Here is a 12,532-nt window from a genome sequence, read left to right as displayed (position 1 = left end):
TTTCCTACTCTTCTACCTTCAATCATCCTTCCACCTGGGATAGAGCCACAGCTCAGTGCTAAAGCATCTGTTTTTCATGCAGAAGGCCCTATGTTCAACCCCTCACATCTTCAGTTCTAAAAGGACGAGGGTAGTAAATGATGTGAAAGATGAATTCTTGAGACTTTGGAGGCAGCCTCTAGTTAGAGTAGACAATACTGCCCATGACAGACCAAAGATCTAACTGTTTAAGGCAACTTCTTGTGTTCACCTAGGCTGCAGTGTCAACAAGTCACAAGATTTTAGATGCTACAACTAAATGCCTGACTGATCCATTCAAAAGAATCTCATATCCAGGATTTCATTCTGTATGAGGGTGGTAACCTGGCCTGAGTTACTTGAGACCTGGGAGGATGAACTAGGTTGAATTAATTTATCACAAGGTTCTCAGTACAGCATCACTGTAAATGATGAAAAGCAGGTATAGCAGTCTCACCTTCTTCCCTCCCTAATGCACAAATTTTTTCTTCCATTTTTCCTTCCCTTCTGGCTGAGCAGCCCCTTTTATCTATTTTCTTCTTATTTGAAGGTTTATGGTGGTCCCACCCTGTCACATTATTATATACTGATGCTGGAGGAAGAAACAAGATTCCCTTCTTAAACTATACTTCTGGAAATGGCACACAAGGCTTTTGAAAATTCAAAAAATAAACAAAATATTCTATTCAACGTAGTGGGGAAAAGGTCTGGTGAAATCAGGGGTAAAATGTCTGAGGTGATTCAATAATAACTCTGAGGTAACTTAGTAAATTCACAAACTCCAGTTAATATGTTTCCAGCAAGTGAGAGTATTAAGCTTTTCACAAAGTCTTAGAATCTTTGAGATGAGAGGCTTTGGTTTCAGTGTCTGCTAGACACAAGTTCTTGAGTTTAACTGACCAAGTATCATAAAGCAGGGAAACAATATCGACTACCCAAATTCCTTCTTTAAACAAACCAAGGATCACTCTTCTCTTTGGAGCTATCTCCCTTCTGAACTGGGCAGGGAATTACTTCTCTAAACTAGAAGATCTATCCTTTTTTCTGGCCCAAATGGGGGTCTTCACCAATCCTCCCACTCCTGCTTGCCAACCTTCCTGGTCCTGAGTCAGTGCTAAAATTACTCCCAACTCTTTCTTCTCAACTGATGCTATCCAATGAAATATGTTTGAGCAGCCTGTAACTCAAAGGCTCTCTTGACTCTGTGAAGCATTAACCCTTCACAGTCCATCACATGTTTATACAGCACTTTTGAGTTTTCATATCACAGTACGTTACAACAGGATATGCACTATTGTGTTCTATAGGTATTTCACCCTCTTGCCAGGCTTCCTGTCTAACTTTCAGTTTTTGTATTTGATACTGAGTATGCAGAGGACTTCATCATTCCTGTTAAGAGTTACTCATGCTCCTGTAACATCCAGCCTAGAGTACTGTAATGCACAATACATTTCAAACAGCCTTTGAACTGCTTGAAAAACAGGTTGCTTACCTGTAACTGATGATCTTCGAGTGGTCATCTGTGCAGTCACACCTATGGGATCTAGTGTGCCTGCGCTGATCTGATCGGTGTTGTACAAAGCGCACAATGAGATTTTCGCGCCTCCACCCTGAGCCTGCGTGGGAACCCCAACTGCGCATGCCCAGGGGGGTGGAGCGTGGACATCCTGCCAGTTCTTCTGACTGCTATCAACCAAAGCCGTGTAAGGAAAATGACTGAGGATGACAGCAGTGGGGAAGGATGGGTGGGCAGAGTGACTGCACAGATGACCACTCAAAGATAATCAGTTACAGGTAAGCAACCTGTTTATCTTCTTCATGGTCTCTGTGCATCACACCTATGGGAGATTGAAAAGCAGTGGCTCACCTGGAGGTGGGCGCTGTCAGGCTCAGTGCTCCGCAGAGGACAAGACCAAACGACCCAGATCGACCTTATTCTGCGCACGAACGTCTAGTGCTTAATGTTTAATGAACGTGGCTGGCGTGGACCACGTGGCAGCTCGACAGATAGAGGACAGCGATGCACCCTTCATGAAAGCTGTGGAGGTTGCCATCAACCTGGTAGAATGCGCCGTCAAGAGTGCAGGGAGGGAACACTTTGCTAACAGGTAGCATAACCTAATCGTCCCAATGATCCACTTTGACAAGTGCTGAGCTGAGATCCTCAACCCCAGTGTAGCGTTGGAGTATGAGAGGAACAGAGTATTATCTCTCCTAGTAGACTGAGTCCGATTCAGGTAGAAGAGGCGCGCCCTCTTGACATCGAGAGTGTGAAGAAGGCATTGTTCTTCCCCATCAGGGTGAGGGAAGAAGTCAGGCAGGAAGATTTCAGAGTTCAAATGAAATTCTGACACTATCTTCGGTAGAAAGGAGACGTCCGGCAGCAGACGTACCCCATGTGGCAGGAAGAATAGGTATGGAGGATCATGGCGGAGTGACATCAGTTCACTGACCCTCCTGGCCGATGTGATTGCCACCAAGAATGCAGTATTCCATGCAACATATTGAAGGTCGCAGGAAGCCACAGGTTCAAACGGCTTTCTCATGAGGTGGCAAAGCACCAAGGGTAAATCCCACAATGGTGTCGGAGCCCTCACAGGCGGACACAACCACATGAGCCCTCAAAGAAACTTCTTCGAAATGGGATGTGCGAATATCGAATAACTGTCCAATCCTATGTGGTAAGCAGAAATGGCTCCCAGATAGACCCTAATAGATGAGTGGCAAAGGCCCTGATCAGCGAGCGACAGGAGGAACTCGAGGATCATATCCAGGCTCACAGACCTCGGTGAAGTAATTGGAGTCTGCAAAAAGGAAAGCAACCTAAGCCGCTTCCTCTGATAGGAAAGATGAGTGGACGCCTTTCTAGCGCTGATAAGGACCTCTGAGACATGATCAGAGAAGGATATCAACTTATCTGCCAAGCTGTCAGTTTCAGATTGTCTACTCCGACGTAAAGAAGTGATGCGTTTTCCACTAGGAGGAGATCTGGCTCTCTGGGGAAGTGGTGGTACCCGCCCCTTGCGAGTCGGAGAAGAGTGGTGAACCACGGTTGCCTGGGCCACCATGGAGCCACTAGGATACAGTTTGGCCTGACTCCAGCTAGTTTCTGCACTACTCGTAAGAGGAGGGATAGAGGACGAAACATATAGAGGAGTGTCTCTCCCCACGGGTAGAGGAGGCCATCTCCTAGAGAGGGTCTGCTCCACCCTGACTGCAAAAGAAAGGACACTTTGTGTTCTTTCTGGAGGCGAATACATCTATCTTCGGACTGCCCCATTTCTGAAAAAGTGGGCAAAGGTACGTCCAACCTAACTCCCACTCGTGATGCTGAGTAAGACCCCTGCTGAGAAGGTCTGCCTTCACGTTGCAGATCCCTGAAATGTGAGTGGCCACAGGGAAGATTTCGTTGGCCATACACCATTCCCAGACAGCAAAGGCTCCAGGACACCGTCCCACCTTGACGATTGACATAGCTGAGTGCCATCATATTGTCCGTCAGAACAGCTACACAATGCCCTCGGAGGATGGGCTGGAAAGAGTTCAGCGCCAGCTTTATTGCCAGCAGTTCCAGATAGTTGATGTGCTTTTTGGGGGGGGGTGGTTGAAAATGTGCACCCTGGGTCAGGCTGGATTCCACTGACCACCACAATAGAGAGTCTCGTACATTCAGTGGGGTAGGAGATGGTCTGGCTCATGCGGATTGGCTTGAAGCGTTGCAAGATCCCCATCTGCAGAGGTTTCATGTGCAGCTTGGTGAACAGAAGTACAGCTGTAGTGGCCGACATGTGGCCCAACAGACATTGAATTTGGAAAGCCGTGAACCAGGTACCTTTTCACACTTCCTTCGCGAGAGACAACAGGGTAGCTGCTCTGTCTGCAGGGAGGTAAGTTCTGCATGTCACAGAGTCCAGAACCGCACCAATGAACTGTACCCTCTGCGAGGGTTGCAAGTGAGACTTCTGAAAGTTGACTTGGAGGCCTAGGGAGGACAGAATGTGGAGTGTTTTGGAAATTTGATTCTCCAGGAGTGACGAGGAATCTGCCACTAAGAGCCAATTGTCTATATAGGGAAAAATGGTAATTTCCTGTAGACGAAGATAGGCCGCCACCACTACCATCATCTTGGTGAAGACCCTTGGCGCCATGCAGAGGCCAAACAGGAGACACTTGTACTGGAAATGGAGGTCCCCTATGGCAAATCGGAGGTACTTTTGATTAAACGGATGGATATTGAGGTGAAAGTACACAGCCTGGAGGTAGATGGTCACCATCTAGGACCCCCGAGCCAGAAGAGGGGGGATTACTCGCAATGATGTCATTTTGAATTTGCGATATTCCACAAAGACACTGAGACCCCATAGGTCTAAAATTGGGCGCAAGCCCCCGTCTCGTTTGCAAATGGCAAAGTAACGAGAGTAACAACCTGTTCCCTTGTACACCTTTGGCACCCGTTCTATCGCATCTTTCACCAAGAGAGAAGTGACCTCCTGGAGAAGGAGGGGAGAGGGAGAGGGTGGGGTGGCCAGGAGAACAGGCAGCATTGGACAGTCCACAAATTCTATTGAATAACCGTGGGTTAGGATGGATAAAACCCAATGGTCTGTAGTGATGACCAATGTTCCCTCTAAGCTATGGAGTCTTGTGAGCAAAAATTCTACTTTATGAGCTACTGGCATTAAAGTTGTGAGCGAGCAATTTGGCTACTGCATAAATTAGTTTGCTCTGGAACCATTCTTCCTGAGCTAAGACAAAAATGTGTGAGCTGGAGGCTAAAAAACTGTGAGCTAGCTCACACTAACTCAGCTTAGAGGGAACACTGGTGATGACCCGCCATCCAGATAGGAATGGGGAAAGGCGGGTGGAGGCCCCTGAAGCAATCTGGGGCAAGTCAAAGACCCTGTTTGGAAGTCTTTTGAGGTTTTGACCTAGACTGTTGCTATTGTGGGCCATATCTGGACCATGCAGGGTATTGGTACTTTTGGCGATGGCCGTAGATTACTAACGTGGTCTCCAGGTACCCTCTGGGGACGGTTTGTTAAATGGGCATTTGGAACTGTATTGAGACCAGGAACACTGGTGGTATGGCTTGGAAAGAGCAGAAACGCCCAAGGACCTAGAGGCATTTATGCTCTTCTCCATCTCCTGCAGAGTAGAGTCAGTAGAGGAGTGGAACAGGCCGTCACCGTCAAAGGGGAGATCTTCTATGTACACCCTGGTATCAGGTGGCAAAGAAGTCGTTCTCAGCCAGGAGTGCCTATGAAGGGCAATCGCTGAAGACACAGTTTGGAGAAAGTATCCAGTGAGTGCTTAGACGAATTCAGAAGCTGCTTCGCCAGAACCATGCCTTCCTTTTGTAGGGTTCGGGCTGCTTGAGTTTTGTTCTCAGGAAGAAAGGGCAAGATGTCAGAAAGTTGTTGCCATAATGCATACTGGTACCTACTCGTACATGCAATGTAATTGGATGTTTTGATTCCCAGGGCACCCGCTGAGTAAAAGCGTCTCCCAAAAGCATCAAGTTTCTTGCTCTCCTTGTCAAGGGGAGTCGTATGAGTGCGACTAGTTCTGGAAGAAGAGGAGACAACCATGGAGTTTGGTTTTGGATGGACGGGTAGAAAACCAGCTCCTTCCTCTTGCTCTCTATACATGTGATCCAGTCTCCGTGTCAACACTGGTGTGTGTCACGGCAGGACCAGGGGGCGTGACGCAAGCAAGCAAAAGTCCAGGAGCAGTCCGAGGTCAAGCCGAGCAAATCAGGCAGCAAGGTTCAAACAGGTTTAAATCACAGTCCAAAAGCAGGGTCAGACATACCAGAGTTTCAAGTCCATAAATCACAACGATACCAGAGGAGTCAGAGATGAACGCAGAGTCAATGAAGCCGAGGGTCAAAAGCCGAGGATCAAGCTGATAAGAATTCCACAAGGTCTGGAGCAGAGATACAAGGATTCGGGTCCTGACAAACGACGTTTGCCAGCACAAATGACTGCCGGCAACAGACTTGGGAGATATACAATGCTAGCTAATTAACTCATTAGCCAGCAGGGAGCGAGGTCAAGATCCTGTCAATATTCAGGGCTAAGAGATCTTCTGGCACGCATGCGTGCGTTCTGTCTTCGCTCTCTCAGCTGCTGTCTCCGTACATTCCGGAGCCTGGTTACAGGTGGTGGTGAGTCTGATGACGAATTACTGGGATGCAGCAGAGACTGATCCCTTGCAGGTGTTCCCTGGGAGGCTCTATCCTCCTCACCACTTAGATAGCTTTCTGCTACAGGATCCAGTCTTTGCCTCTCTGCTGCAGTACTGTCCTCAGGAGCCTGTAATTCCACAGGCTCCTGGCTGGCAGTGGCAGGTGCCTCCTCAGGGGCATCATCAAGGGCAGGCATGACATCAGCAGGGGCAGGCATGACAGTGTGGATGAGGGCTTCTCCCAGGACACCTGCACCGCATGTAGGAGTACTTTCGACATCGGACAGGAGATCGCTGTGGATGTTTCCATCTGGACGACATCATAAACCGCGTCCAATATCGATGGTTGAGGTTGGACGACAGACAGACCCAATGAATGAGCCATTCTTTTGACTAAATCTCCATAAGAAGACAAGTCCTCAGATGGGTAGACCGGGAGGTCTTCAGAGACCATATGTTTTGGAAAGGTATCTCCCTGTGAGATCTCCTCGGACTGGTCGACATCAGAAGCAACTGGAGAGGCCTCGAAAGGCGATGGAGTCCTCTGGATAGGAATCAGCAGTGTATGAAGCTCCTTCAAAGTAACTGACGATGGTGGTGTAGGAGGCGATGGAAGACGAGGCGCGACTTGCCTCGGAGGAGATTTCGGTGGTTTGGAGAGGGATGCGGAGGGTGGTGGACAACGTGGAGAGTGGTGTAGGGTCGAACGGTGGTCCCAATCCTCCGGTCTCATAGGCGTTAGCCAAGGCATCAATGCTGAAAGAAGGTAGGAAGAGAACCAGTACGGCATGTGATGACAATGATCCCACAGGGAAACATCCATGAGTGATGTCGGTATTGGGAAGGAGAGTCCCGACCTGAAGGTGGCTTGGGCGAATAATCCCTCCTCGGTGATCGGGATGAGTGGTGCCGATCAAGACGGGACGTATATTCATCCCATCGACCTCGATCACCCATGCAGACTGGAGAATGGGATTGGTCATCGGGTCGATATTGACGGTCCGGGTCGGAACGACCGCTGGTCCAGGAGGAAGCAGATGTAGAGCGTCAGCCGACACCAGAAGCCGCTATTATCTCACCCTCGGCTTTGGAAGCCAATACAGATGGGGAGCGTCGTCCAAGGTTCATGTCTTGTACCGGAGGGTTCAGCTGCCTGACTGGAGAGTCAAGAATTTCAATCGGTGGCATTGATTGTACATCTGGCAGCTCCGGTATGGACTGATGCGTTGATAGGGAGTACGACTGTGATATTGTTGGCAGCTACTAATCTTGTGAGACTTATGCGAGTTCCCAGTGGACAACTTGTGGGAGATAGGTTTCTCTAACTTATTCCTCTTCTATTTCTTCGCCGGTGTGGAAGCAGAAGAAGCAGACTTGGAAGAGCGCTTCTTGGAGGGGGCTGGCCCCGTATAAGAAGCAGATTTGACTGGCGCCAAGGGAAGGTGACCCATTTATGCAATACCTTCCCCAGAAAGATCTGTGAGACACTTACATTATTTTCATTTCAGAACCAGGTTAAGACATTTCAGTATTCAAAGGTTTTTAGAAGGATTTCTACGATTTTTTTAAAATGTTATCTGATCTCTATCTAGCCCTGGCTACTATTCTTTTTAGTTTAATGTTTGTTACAATTTACTTTATGCTATTCTGGAAAGTTTTTTTATGTGCAAGAGCATCTTAAATTGTTATAAGATCTTCATCTGGGTTTCAAACTGTGAACAAAATATGCAATCCATGTTCAGAGCTGTGTTTCTTTGTGGATGTATTGTTTTAATTAAACCACTGACATCTGATTTTTTTAATAAAATAAAGGATTTAATCTTTGTAGCACTTCAAAGATTAATATTTAAGAGCACAAACTTTTTGCAGACAGTGCACTTTGTTGGATGGGTTTGGGTAGTAAGATGATGGTGCCTTTGCTTCTACAACTCTTCGCATCAAAACCAAATACCCTAAAATGAGCTGACTATAGCAAGATAGCTTATGAGTTGGATAAAAAATACTTGGGTATTAGCATAATGCTTCTATTAATAACCATGTAAGAGTAAGACTATCAATAGCATTATAGGATTATTGGCGCTGATGGGACAATGAGGGTTTTATGGCAGGGAATACCTTCATTTCAGAGCCAGAACCATTATAAAGCCTCATGTAATACGGTTTCCACAGTTAGGAGGGAATTTCAAGTCAGCAATACGAGTACACAAAGGAAACTAGGACATCTAAGCCATATTCTTATTAATATTATTAAGAAGAAGAAGAAGAGGTATAACTGTTTTAATAAATCAATAAAATATATAAACCATCTTTCACAAACAATTAAAATCAGTTTATTCTTTTCTATTCAGTACTCACATGTGTGCTGCTGATGCCCTCCAGAAGAAGTCTAGTAATTTCAGCTTGTCTGTCAAACTCACTTTGGGCTATCCTGACTTCCTGTTCAGACTGTAAGACACATAACAAGGTTTAACAGAAAGCTGAAAAGCAATTATGCTGCATATGGGCCAAACATGCCACTCTCACAACATCTACAAAACAGTTTCAATATCTATTCCAGTTTATTTCAGTGAGCTGTATGATTAACTTTTGCTGGACTACACCATGATGTTTGACTAAATATATATAAAGCTACAGGTGATCTCATAATTATTATTACAGAAAGGTAGTAGAGGATCTGCATACTGTAGTACTTCGTGGTGGTACAAAAACACAACCACTCCACTCTGTCTCTAGCACTTGTGTGTCAAATCCTGTTAAGAATTCAAAAATTGGCATTGAGAAAGTGATTTGGAATTGAAAAAATCAGCTAAGCCACTTATTAACTACTTAAATGAATTTGCAGAGAGAATCTGCCAAACACCTGTCATCTCTGCTGAAGACAGAAACACTGGTTATTGACAGGAAAGGGCAATCCAATATTCCAGCTTTAATTATCCTTTGGCAGTGCTTCCTGCGAGCAGGACAGTGCTGAAATCAGCAGGAAAAATATTCTTCTACATTGTTGTAGAACTGACCTATGATATCCAGCATTATTTCAAGATTTCTGTGACAGATTCTTACAGCCATGCATCTACGTTCCCTTGCCTTATTAGGATGTCTATTTCTATACAGAGCCCTTCAGTACAGAAAGTATGCTTTTAATATTAGCCATTCTTGCATTGCATCTGAAAGTCCCTTTTGAAATAAATCAATGCATGAACATTAGAAGAAAAACCTTATAAAGCTGTATGAAAACAAAACTCAGTGGTTGTTTAAACACTGTGGAGTACCACAGAATAAAGAAGTGCCTCACATTTTGTATTAAAGCCACAAGAAAATTTAAGCTGGGCAATGTTCATGGGATTGTATACCACTAGGCCACTAAGCCAAGTGTACTGTGTCATGCCAGCCCAAGACACCACTTGCATGAGCATGACAAACCTTGCAGTCCTCAGCCAACTGGTAGGATACAAACTACAGAAGTTTTCAAAGTTCTTCCAGTTAAATGTTAAGTAGTAATTTGAGCACTTTGAAGAATTTCAGGCAAAAGTATGGGATATTTTGCTAATCGCAACACATTTAAGACTTGATCCATCTCATTAAACTTGCCCTTGACCTCACACAAAATAAAGTCCAAACACACTAACCAGGAAACAAGATTATTAAGAGTAAAGCTACACTCCTAATAAAGATATAATCATAGTTTACAATGGCCCCGGTCACACGGGCCAGATATCGCGGGGGGAGGCGTGGCTAATTGCCCCGGCGGAGTTTGATCCGCGATTACGTGATCAGACGCGCCGGCGACACACCACGTCTCCTTCCCTTGGCGCCAGTGGGTAAACGAGGGACTGGAGGAGAATGCCACGCACCGTCGCGCTCACACCACGGGCGTCTGGAGGCAGCCCATGGCAAACGTTTACTAGTACCTTGGAGGTATTAGTTTTTTAACGCACATTTTCAGCGGTAAGCCACGGGTGCGCTCCACTTCCCAGATGTTGGGGTGTGATCACGCCCGGATAATCCGCCCACCATCCGTGCCTCTCCTGCGGCAACTTTGCCGTGTGACCGGGGCCACAGAAGAATATTCTGAGCTGCTTGCTCTCTATCAATGTTATCAGGTTGGCAGTCACTTCACAGTTTCTGCTGTACAGCTGCTTATATGGCAAACATTTAATACCAACTCCAATCATGTTTTCAAAAATTATCATTTCTTTAATCAAAAGGCAGTTGTTTTCCCTACCTTCTCAGCCACCAAAATACAGTACAGATCTTTTACACACAAATGCAGAGAACTCTCATATATGACTTTTTAAAACAAAATTAATATACTGTTTGTAAAAACAGCTCTTGTTGCATACAGGCGTTTTCTCTTAGATACTCTCACATGCTCTTTGCTTTATCAACAAATTGAGCAGACCATTTTGCTTACCATTTACCACTTCAAACTGTATCAGATTAACAGTACTAGTGCTTTGATACAGGGCAAAGCAAGACCTAATTAAATGCTGAGATCATATTCAAATTATTTCTTAACAGCTTTGATTAGGTTACTTACTTTTGACACTTCCTCTGCCCAAATCTTGTTTGCATAAAAAGGTGAAGAAAGAATAGCATGAAGAATTTTAATGTGGCAAACTGCCATGTTTTACTAATCTGCTCATTACATAAAGTAGCCACAGGAAAGGCTCTCACTGCTGGCTAAAACCTTTATGAGCCATCTTATCTCCAGCTACTCTTAGAATATGTTTACAAGAAAAAGCAGGAAGAGCCATCTTTCACTATGATTACCGCCAGCTGTAAGCCACTACAGTAAACTAGTTTCTTATATAAAAGGTTAAGTGTCTGTAAGATTAGATGCAAGTAGAACAGAAATAGACCATGATTTATAAGAACACAACTAAGAAACACTGCATAGAAGGGCTACAGTTTTAGAATAACTATTACCATTTGGTAATTATGAATAGATGCATTAATGAAGTTTCTCCAAAAATATGCTATGTGACAAAAGGCTATTCAAACACAGTAAATACAAATGACAGTGGAAAGAATCAGTGATTTCTCTTGCTATCCATGTCCTCCTTCAGGCCTAATCAGAAATTTAAAAGTTCAGCTAATCCCAAAAGAGAAAACTACATCCCCCACCTTTACTACACTGAATACAACAGTACGAATCTAATGAACTGGGAAAGGAGCAGATTTTGATCAAGGAATTTTAGCCATCTTTCCCTTCTACTATAACTTTGTAAGTGCCCTGAAGAGTCACTTCTGAGGGTCACGGACCCTCAGGAATGGCTCCTGCAGAAATTAGAGTGCCACATATAGATCAAGAGCTTGTAAAAAGTGCGTGGAATGCCAATCAACTCCCCTCCATTCCTTCCCTAAACTTCCACAATCCAAGAAACATTTTTTTTCACCAGAAGGCTCAGGATGCTACAGTAAGAGAAAAGACAGCAGAGACCTCTCCCCAGAGCTTCATTCCATTCATGGTTGGGTGAATCCAATCCACTGTTCCTGTTTGTTACAAAGACTCCCAACAACAATACACGGAAGCATGGCTTCAGAGTTTAATTTATAATTCAGGAGTGGAGGAGAAAAACAAACACGTTTTGGAGGCATTAATATGTACTGGTTTTAAGAATTACTTGCTGTCTTGTCTTTGGGAAGAGAGGCATGCAACATTTATAGACCTTCAAAATGCAACTCAGAAGTTTTAATTGCGCTATAAACTATAGTGAAGCATCAGTTCTAAAGTTTGTTTGCCGAAACAATACATCAGTGAATAATTTCTCATCATTAGTAGAATATTTCTGGAAAACTCATAAGAAGGAAATTTACTACAGTTTCCTAGATTTGCTGAAGACATGCATGTCACTGTAAGGTCCTCTGAATAAAGGCAGAATCCAAATGTCAGAAAACAGCTTAACCCAATATTAGCTTTATTCCTCCACAACTTTAGGCCATCAGAAACAAAACACCACATCATTTGATCTAGTCCTTCATTCCAGATATCTGAATATGCAGAATAAGGGAGTATGAAAGCAAGAGGAAACACCTGAAGAAATGTTATGAAGACAAGAGGCCAACAAACCTTTAGCCATTTTACATGCAGCAAGTTGAGCATGTAAGAGACATTTACCATAATGTTATTTTCTTCGGGTGGAGACAGGTTTAGTTGCTTAAAGCACATAAAGACAAAAGCTGTGTTATATGTGCAGCATATCACATAATACAAGGCTGATATCACAGTTGAGTGGCACAGAAAACAAGACAGATATTAGTTTAATATTTAGAGCAATACAAGCATTGTTCTGTGATTTCAGAGAACAGAAAGAGTTATATCCTGAAC

At 44.5% G+C, this 12,532-nt stretch overlaps 1 protein-coding gene across 2 annotated transcripts in view; it reads right to left on the bottom strand.

The window, feature by feature from the left end:
* Window positions 1-12,532, bottom strand: part of SH3GLB1 (SH3-domain GRB2-like endophilin B1) — a 50,612-nt gene that overhangs the window by 24,943 nt on the left and 13,137 nt on the right. The window contains exons 6-7 of one of the 2 annotated variants that reach the window (XM_015416700.1): window positions 10,742-10,765; window positions 8,560-8,649 (exon numbers count right to left, since the gene is read on the bottom strand). In XM_015416700.1, coding sequence (XP_015272186.1) covers window positions 8,560-8,649; window positions 10,742-10,765 — 114 coding nt within the window. The remainder of the gene's footprint in view (window positions 1-8,559; window positions 8,650-10,741; window positions 10,766-12,532) is intronic. The other variant, XM_015416702.1, reaches the window with a different exon arrangement.

Source organism: Gekko japonicus, unplaced genomic scaffold (genome assembly GCF_001447785.1).
Source record: "Gekko japonicus isolate JY-2015 unplaced genomic scaffold, Gekko_japonicus_V1.1 scaffold16, whole genome shotgun sequence".
Classification (NCBI taxonomy): domain Eukaryota; kingdom Metazoa; phylum Chordata; class Lepidosauria; order Squamata; family Gekkonidae; genus Gekko; species Gekko japonicus.
The sequence above is the reverse complement of the archived record's forward strand: the minus strand, read 5'-3'. Positions and strand labels throughout refer to the sequence as shown.